Source organism: Podarcis raffonei, chromosome 5, assembly GCF_027172205.1.
Source record: "Podarcis raffonei isolate rPodRaf1 chromosome 5, rPodRaf1.pri, whole genome shotgun sequence".
Taxonomy (NCBI): Eukaryota; Metazoa; Chordata; class Lepidosauria; order Squamata; family Lacertidae; genus Podarcis; species Podarcis raffonei.
In genome coordinates, this window is record NC_070606.1 from 47172831 (window position 1) to 47182226 (window position 9396).

At 40.1% G+C, this 9396-nt stretch overlaps 1 protein-coding gene across 1 annotated transcript; it reads right to left on the minus strand.

The window, feature by feature from the left end:
• Nucleotides 1-326: 326 nt before the first annotated feature.
• CUZD1 (CUB and zona pellucida like domains 1) lies at nt 327-8733 on the minus strand. Its single transcript, XM_053388984.1, has 9 exons — nt 8595-8733; nt 7782-7935; nt 6346-6560; nt 5717-5870; nt 4939-5159; nt 4117-4289; nt 2526-2908; nt 1180-1448; nt 327-537 (listed from the first exon to the last, which is right to left on the minus strand). Exons 1-9 carry the CDS (start codon nt 8674-8676, stop codon nt 365-367), a joined length of 1824 nt encoding a protein of 607 aa, XP_053244959.1. The 5' UTR covers nt 8677-8733; the 3' UTR covers nt 327-364.
• Nucleotides 8734-9396: the final 663 nt, after the last annotated feature.

Genomic DNA, 9396 nt, shown 5'->3' on the forward strand with positions numbered 1-9396 from the left:
GTTCTCCCCCACTCCCTCAGAAGTCCCCAACACCCCATCTCCCAGAGAAGCTCTTTGTGGAGGTGTGCAGGTGGATGCAGAGGAGAGGAGAATCTAGGAAACTTCCATGAGCTAACTTACCTTAAAATCCTAGTCAGAAGTACATTTTGCAGTTTCTCACCCATTTATCCTTCCCAAATAAGTTTAATTTCCCTTAAACCCAGTGGTGGACAACATCTCTGTGATGATTTTATAGGCTATACTTAATCTCTTCCCCCTTTTCCATACATCATATTTTAAAGGTAAGATTGATGAAAACACAAATCTTCCAGTGCGTCTACATAATCTTAGGGTTCAAACTGAAGCAGGGAACGGGAGTGCTCTGTTAAGGGCTCTGCAACTTCTGGTATCTGTATCCTGGTTTTCGAGTGAACAAATGCGTCACTGCCAGACCAGCCAGGAGGACAGCATTTGCAGCCAACACAACAAATGTAAGGGTATACAGGCTCTTGGATGGTGTATTCTGGCTTTCCTCTGGATGAACTTGAATAGAAGAATCTGAATGTAAAAAGCAGAAAACAAATGGAGAGTAAAATGTAGTTCAAAAATTTATTACCTCTATACCAGCATGTACATGTACACACCCACCCACACACCTGTATAATCATTGGGAAAATATCCCTTTCACTTTCATTCATTTGCTAGATCGAGTGAGAGATTGTTGAGGACCAAGGACACTGCTTTCCTGCAATTTGATAGTGATGCACTCTTCATCAGGGCTGTTATAAATGTTCATTTTCCATGTCCCTCTTCCCTTCCCGTTTCCCTTTTGTGTCATGCCTTTTACATTGTAACTGTGCAAGCAGGGGCTGTCTTGTTTTATTTAACTGATTGCATAGTAGCCAGCATGGGGTGCTTTTCAGCTGAAGAATGGCACATAAAGGCTCACAATAACAAATGAGTAAATAAATCAGTGTTGGGGGACCTGTGGTCCTCTAGGTGCTGTTGGATCCAAACCCCTTCAGCTCCAACCCACATCGCCAATGGGATGAAGAGAGTTGGACTCCCAAAAACTTGTGGAGAGCCATGAGTTCCCCATCGTTTCTTTTACTGATAGTATTTTAAGAACAGGGATATCTGTGTATATAAGATCACCCAAAGAAGCACCAGAAGGCAGTCTTCTTCTTGCAATATACACACCTGAGCGATCCATAGAGCTGAGATCTCTCTTCAGGATGATAGGTCCCACTGCAGCCTCCCCTTTCCATGTGTAGGAAGAAAGCTCTCTCTTATGTCGAGGGCGACAACCTTTGGTGCAGCGAGAATCAGGAGCCTTGCTGTCACAAATCAAAACTTCGCACCGGAGGTAAACAGATGGCTGATAGCGTAGGAACCTGAAGGAATTGAACTGGAATCTCCCATAATGTTCAAGGACTGGATAAGCCACGTAAGTGTCATCTTCTGCGCATCTGCAATAGAATGTCCACATCACTTTATAATGATCAGCAGTCGCTTGATCCTGTTTGCAGTAATATTAGATGTTTACCAGATAGGAAGTTGGTGGACTAATGTTTTAAGTGAAGAAAATGTGGAAAACAAATTACTCTGTGAATCTGACACAGGACCACCTTGCCATCGGCCTTACAGAAATAGCCAATTGAACAGAGGTTTGGCCTAGTGGCCTGCATTTTTTTTTACAATTGTATCTGTTTTAATCATTGTATTTTGAATTGTTTTCACCTGCCTAGGACCTTAAGGTTAAGGGTGGATAATAGTAACTTGAATTATTCACCACCACCATCATCATAGCATCAGTATTGGGAAGTATAAAGATATTAGCTATAAGAACACAGACCGTAATAGAATACTCCCCACCCATTGGTAGATAATTTTATTATTGCTATTATTAATTACTCACCTACTCTCAAACTAATGATTTCAAGGTTGCAAGGGTCCAAAGCCTAGGTAAACAGGAACACTATAGAAATTTCCCTAAAAGTTAATCACGACAGCAAAGGATGTCCCTCACTAAGAAGTACATTCCGCAAATGTTTACAAATGCTTTCCCTCACCACACTTCCTGTTCCCTGAGTCTCAGTCTTCTGGGCTGTATTTTAGCCATGATAAACTACATAAATATATGTGCTTCTGATATTTGAGTCTCATTTTACCCTACAGTTTTTGTGATACTTCAAAAATGTACAGTTTTGCATGCACGCACCACAATACCGTATTTCCATTCTTTTCTCATTGGTCCACTGCTATGCAGGCTCCTTTAGTCTCAAATTAGCCCCATTTGTTCCCTTGTCCCACCCACATTCTCCAAGCCTTCTGACATGCTGCTCCCTATGGCCAACCCCCCCCCCCACTTATCTCCTCTGTTCATCAAACTGTTCATCAAACTCTTCCACTGCCAACTTACAATCTCCACTATCCCTTCGTTTTCTTTAAGGGTAGAAATTGTGTCACTTATTCACATTTGAATCCCCCAAGAAGGACTTTAACTGTAAATGACAACCATATTGAACAGTTATAATGGCACTCACCCGCTTTTGACCAATTCATATTTTGGTGATATAGAATCAAGGTTTGGTGACGCAGTGCAGGTATCCACAAACACTAACAGATTGGCGTCACTGGAATGCAGACTGACTTGTGCATAGAGTGTTTGGTTCAAGTCCACAAAGTATGGTGAATCAAGCATTTGAGAGAAAGAATTGGAATCGTAGAAGGCCATGCTGAGATTGAATCTACCTAAAGCACTTTCATCGTCATTTTCTACATTTTTTGTTTCATACATGACTTCTACAGTTGAATTGTTTTCCATTATACACCTCACAACGAGGTCAACCTGTTTGTGGCGGGTAATCACATTGCCATTTGGGGAAGCAGTGATAGTGTTGGTGTAAGTGATCGTGTGGTTTTCTCCCTGTGTAAGACAGAAACAAAACATTACCCACTTTCCTTTTGAGGAAGAAAGGATATTGCAATGAAGAAGAGCACACAGTGGGTCTTGGGTCTTGGCTCAAATTTTGGAATATAAAAACAACAACAAAGTCATCACATGCTAGCGTTATTCAGGCACATCTTTAAATGATTACAGAATGGCCCAGCCTTTTGAGTTCAGCCTCTTAGGTATTTAGCAGTTTCCCCAGTAGAAGACAGTGAAAAGACAGACTCTTGAAAAGAAAAGAAAAAAGGTGTTTGAATGCTGTTAAAAAGAATAAAAGTTCATTTAACTAATTTGTTTGATGAAGTTCTCAATGAAAGGTATTTCCACCGTACGTCAGTTACACTATGATCCAAATGTCTATATGTGGTAGCTAATCTGTACTCTGTGTTTTGGGGTCAGAGGAGAGGAGACACACCAGCACTTGCCACAGTATTGATAATCTGTTATTCACTTTTTATGCTTTCTATGCTCTGGTGTGCATGTGTCATTGTAAGGAATGCAACCCACAGTCCTGGAAAAGAAAAAGGATGTGTGTCCTAGGGGACATTTACTTCTGAGGAAACGAGTGGTGGATTGGACTGCCCTCTGTCCAGTCCATGGAGCTCATTTCATAATGCATGCCTATTCAGAAACAAGCTCCTCTGAATTCCCTGGGACTTACTCCTATTACGCAAGTGTGTGTAGGATTGCAGTTTTAAATGTCTAATATTGGGATCATGAATCCAGGGATGTGAACCTTAAGTCCCATTCAATTCAGTGAATCTTACTGAAGATATTCCAGCAGAATCCTACATATACCAAGGAAAAGAAAGGAGCAAATCTTAGCCTGGTTTGTTCTGTGACATTTATGTTTCTGAGATACTTCTGTGGTGTCCTTCATGATATACTTTCTTATAGCCACCTCCCTGATTCTGATGGTTGGCAATCCCAACCAAATGGAGAAAAAAATGTTAAGATAAGTTCAAAATTTGTCTGGGTAGCTCAGGCATAAGTGCCTCTGGCAGTTTTTGTGTAGGTAAATAAGAATGGGTTGAAACAGGACAGACTTGGGTCCAGTCCTTGTAAGCTAGATTGTCAGGAGGCAAGCAAGATAGGAAACAAGATGGTTTGGCATAATGCGAGCTCCAACGGACTGTTCACAACAGCATGGTTTGACTGTTTTGTTTTGTTTGGGTTATTTTTACCGTTTTAACTGTTCCGCAGCTGTTGAGTGGAAAAGAAAATGTCACTGGGTTTAATGCAACTGGTCTGCAAGACGGGTCATTTAGCATCAAGTCATTTTCATCATAGCCAAGTGCATCCAAATAAGATTTGCTGAGAATAACTGTCATCATGTCTGAAGAACAACTGATGGATTCTGACAATATAAGGAGGGAGGAAAGCAAAGAATAAAATACAATTCATACAGAACTGTCTCTGCTGTGGTAATGTCCTAGTTATTCTTTGTGGGCTCTAGCACTGCCTCCTTTTGCACGGGCAACAAAATTCACACTGCAAGGACTACAGTGCAGTGTCAAAGTTAATTCTTTGCAGAGGATAAGTAATTGCTTTTATTGTCCTAATGAAGTTCTTTCGATAACTAGTGGGGTATGCCCCCCTCTAATCAGTTCCAATCAGCATCTTAACACAGGCATTTTGTATGAAATACATTTTCTGAACAGTCCTCAAAAGCAGCCTCTTGCCCAACACATTGCAGTAGTCCATTCTAGGTGTTACCAGAGCATGGATCATAATTGTGCAACTGGTTACGGAAGGAGCAGTCATCCCTAACTGTCACATGGCTTTGCAGAATTTCAATCCCAGAGCATATGAAAAAGGCAAATTTGGCCAGACTGCCTGCCCTGTTTCAGAGACTAGAGAAGATGCTATAGATCATATTCCTCTCTGCTTATTTGTACATACCACATTAATTAAAAGACTGGCATGTCTTCCATATAATGAATATTCAGTTTCTCTATATACACATATAAAACAGTCAGGAATCATTCTAGAGAAATTAGACTTACTGTTGGGCTCTGGTGTTGGTACTGGTTCACTTGTGTAGTGAGCAGAAAAGCCCTTGTATGAATTGGCATAGTCTGTAGACAATGCAACGGTCATCACATTGGAAGAAGACTGAAATGCAGCGGATTTGCGCCCACACACTTGTTCGATTAAGCCAGAGTCCGTTGTTGCACCATCATAGATGGCGAGGAAATCAAATCTGCATTTGTCATCTAGTTCTAGACTACAGACATAAAGAAAAATGTCAAATAACTGATGGTAGCAACAGCAGCAGCAGTTTTTATTTTCATCTATGTGGTCCTTCAGTGACTTCCAGGTAACACACCTTAACTTATTATCTTTTTAAAAAATATCCTAACCATTTTCCAAAAGAAGCCCAGAATGGTTCTTATCCTGTTTTTCCCTGTAGGATAGGGTAGACTAAATGGTAGCGACTAGCCCGTAGTCACCCAGTGAGCTTTCCGGATGAGTGGGGATTTGAAACTGGATCTGGTGCTCTAACCACTACACCATACTGGTTGTTGATGATACGGTCTCCCCCCTCCAGTGGTACATTATGTCATTACATTTTTATGATGAGCAGGGGCAGGGCTATATAACATCATGAAGGATACAACACAAAACTCAACGTTTAGCTGGGATCCAAAGAGCTGCATAGGCCCATTCGAGGGCCTTGTGTTAGGCCAAATGAATACTTGATTTTCCCGTGTTTTGCTTGTTGATCTATACAATTTCATCCCCAATAAGGTAAGTTGATATGAAATATGAAAGTATACTTGCAAAATGTCATTGAAAGTTAAATTTATCTTGGAATTTTCTTCTGTTTGAATGTGCCATACGCAATATGCAAATTCTGGATGTGGCTTGGGGTAATTGGGGCTGACGAATGATCCAACTGGGCCAGTAAGGAGACCCCCGCAGTTTTCAATTTCGGCTGTGAAATAAACAGTCACTAGTTATATTTATCATACTAATATTGTACAAAACAAAATGAAGAATTAACCAGAAGCAGGCCATTCTCCTGAATATCTATGACCCACAGATATTTAGCATTACAGCTGCTAAATGGACATTTTCATTGGCTCATTGGCAAATCATCGTGCGCCGCCTCGGCCTTTGACATGCTTGAAGTGTATGTGACAAATGTCTATAAAATATAGTTCACTTGGAAAGTACAGATTCTGGAGGGTTGCCTTGTTAAGCCTTTTACAGCAAGCATGACAAGGTCTGGGTTCTTGTGGCAACTTAAAGTGGCGTGTGAGAGTGGAATGCACAGGATAATAGAAGGGCAATAAAAGGGCAACGATAATAGAAGGCTTGTTAAATACTGACTAGCTAGGCAAGCTGACTCATTTTCAAGAATTTCCCCCCTTATTGTCACTTATGAGGGACGTTTGATGATGACTCACGTGAATCTGGTGAGATGAAGTAATAAAATGCAAATATGGTCCGTGTAAATTCTGTGGAGTCTGTTGATATGCGAAATGTTAAGGAGCCAGAAGATGAGTGGAAGATGGGAACAGATATGTGGGTTTTGCACACTTGTCCCAAGAGAGGCGCATCCGTTGAAGGGCCATCATATACTTCAATATTTTCTCTGTCACATGTAGATGATGGATTGAATCTGGAGCGGCAGGGGAAAGACACCATTAGTTAATAAATATAGCAGAGGATCCATCTTGCCTTGTGTATGTAATACGACTCAGAAGTACGCCCCCTTATGCTCAATAGGGCTTAGTCTTTGGTAAATGTGTTCATTTATTTTTGGCACGTATAAAACACCAAATTTATCATTTTCACTGGGCACTTCACAAATTTAAAAACAGTTTTAAAAATGGATGGTATTGAGTTACGTTTTTGCACTAGTGCAAGTATTAGTACTAGCACAAATAGGTTTCCTTCATTCTCCTTCTACTAAGTATTACCTGTGCCATCCCCAGATCAGTTCTGGAGGGTCAAGTGAATAGAGTTCCATCCAGGGAGGGGACGTGCCATTGCAAAAGTGGAAATCCACTGACGGAACAATTTGCTTAACGCTACATTGAATACAGGATTGCAGCTTTGGAATTCTAAATGATCAAAAGCATTTCTTTCTCTGTTTGTTTGTTTTGATTTAACAACAAGAAGCCATTTTGGAAAGTCCAGTTCCATAAGTGGTTCGCTTTCTGCCATGGAAGGCAGCTATTTGAAAATCACAAAGATACACAAAGACTAAACGTAAAGGTAAAAAGACTAGCATTAGAGTCACACACAAACACACGGCTTGAATGTTAGTTCAAAATAAGAACCTGCCATTGGCTATCATTCCCTGTGAATATAGTGCGATGCTTCTCTTTCTCTTGCTATCCCTCCTTTCTATAGTTTACCTATGAGACCTGCGAGTGTAGGGTGCTACACAAATTCAATAAATAATAAAAATAAATGCCTGAGAAATTAAACAATTTTAGATGCAAGTGCCAATAAGGGCTGCAAGGGGTTTAATGCTTCCTTGAATCGAAAGCACCTTTGTGGCACGTGGAACTATCTGTAACCTAGTTTGGAATACTTGAAGTATACATTTTAACTTTTCAAATTGTTGGAGATATAATGTATTCCTTCCTTTTAATGAGACTGGAGCACATGATATGCTATTTTATGGTTTTTAAGATTATGAGAATGTTTGAAATATATGCTGTGGCAAATGAACTATTTTTTAAAAAAAGAAAAGAAAAACTAGCTGTTGGTACAACCTTCTAAAATTCAGTCTTATCAGTGTACTTTAGCTGTTCTTCAATCAATCTCAAAGTACTTGAAAATTAATCCCTTTTCAGCTGTACTGTTCAGAACCCAGTTAAAGAATACTCACTCATAGGAAGAGAAGATGAGTCTGATTGTTTCATTCACATGCACAGTTGTATTAACATCTCTCTGTATTTGCCAGATACAATTTTCATTTGCCTTGAGTGTAAGTGGCAGTGCTTTATAGTTATTGTTCAGTATACCACCGCATGCACTTTTTGCTATTTTTATAAAATCAGAAACCATTGGTTAATCTCAGTAGGATTTTATGGAAGACCTTGGCCTAAAACATCTAATGATCAATCACTAGTAATGATAAATATAGATCTCATAGACCTCTCAAAACAGCCATTTAATCATTTTATTGCATGCATTACAATATGCTTTGAATTAGAGCACCAGAACAGTTGTTCTTCCAGCTGTAGACAAAATCCTTATCAACTGTTGCAGCCAAATATAATTTAAGCTGCTTTCCCTGTTCCTGAGCATCACTGTTTAATTTCCTAAAGTAGCAATTTGGATTTTTTAAATGCTTTGCAAAATGTGGAAATGCCAAACCAAGCATGAAAATTTAAAGTGACCATCACAGGGTGGTGTTGTTGCTTTTACCTACCCGAAATAAAATACTTAGTTTTTATATATATGCAATGTAAACAGATATTTGATTGCCAAACGTTGTTCCCAAATAACATCTGGAAACAATTCAGAGAAAGTGAGAAAATGATTCTCATTCTTAAAACATGGCCAGTGAAATTCAGGTTCTAAAACTGCAGACTTTGTTTTGCATTTAAAGCAAACATTGTGATTTAGAACCAGTTGCATCTTAAGAGTGCATGGCTTTAAATCAATTTTTTTAAAAAAGGTTTTGAAACTTCCATACCTTGGACTTCAGTCAGCTTATTTTCAGCAAGAGTCGAACCAAATAAAAGTGCCAAGAAAATGCATTGCCTGAAAGCTTCCATTTTGCTGAAGACAGGTGGCCACTTCTCCTGGCCCTTTTTATATCTCTGCTTATTTCATAATCATTCTAGCCCACATGGTTCGATAACAGCTTGCATAATCTTTGCAGATCTTACTGGTGCTTTGAGCTGCGGCTGGAGATACCTGTGAGAAGGCCACAGGTGTTGCATGACATGCTAGGTGTGCTAGATAAGCAGGGGTGGGCAGGCTTGTGTTGTGTTATCTTCTGTGAAAATGGAAACACAAAAACCAAAGACCTTGAAGGTCCACCAACAAGAGCCACTTGTAAAATAGAGGCTCGGGAGGCACAATTTAACAGTTATGGGAAGGGGGCCTCTGAGCACATGGTCAGCGCAAAACAAATATACCCCTCCAGGTTTGCCCCTAAACATTCTTTCAGTTTTTGTGTGTTTTGCAGTTGCTCAACGTCACTCATTGCGACAGAACTGACCTAGAGTGCAACCCTTCTTTGGTGAGAGATGGGGAAGGATGGGCTATGTTGCTGTATGTCACTATAGCTGCATACACATTATACCTTCTGTGCACATTCAAAGCACAATTTGGTCCCTCCAAGAATTCTGGGCACCATAGTTTGTTAAGGGTTGCTGGGAACTGTAGCTCTGTGAGGAATAAACTACATTGCCCAGAATCCTTTGGGGGAAAGAATGCGCTGGGAACGTGCTTGAAAGGTATGGTGTGCATGCAGCCTATGTTGCCGTAGA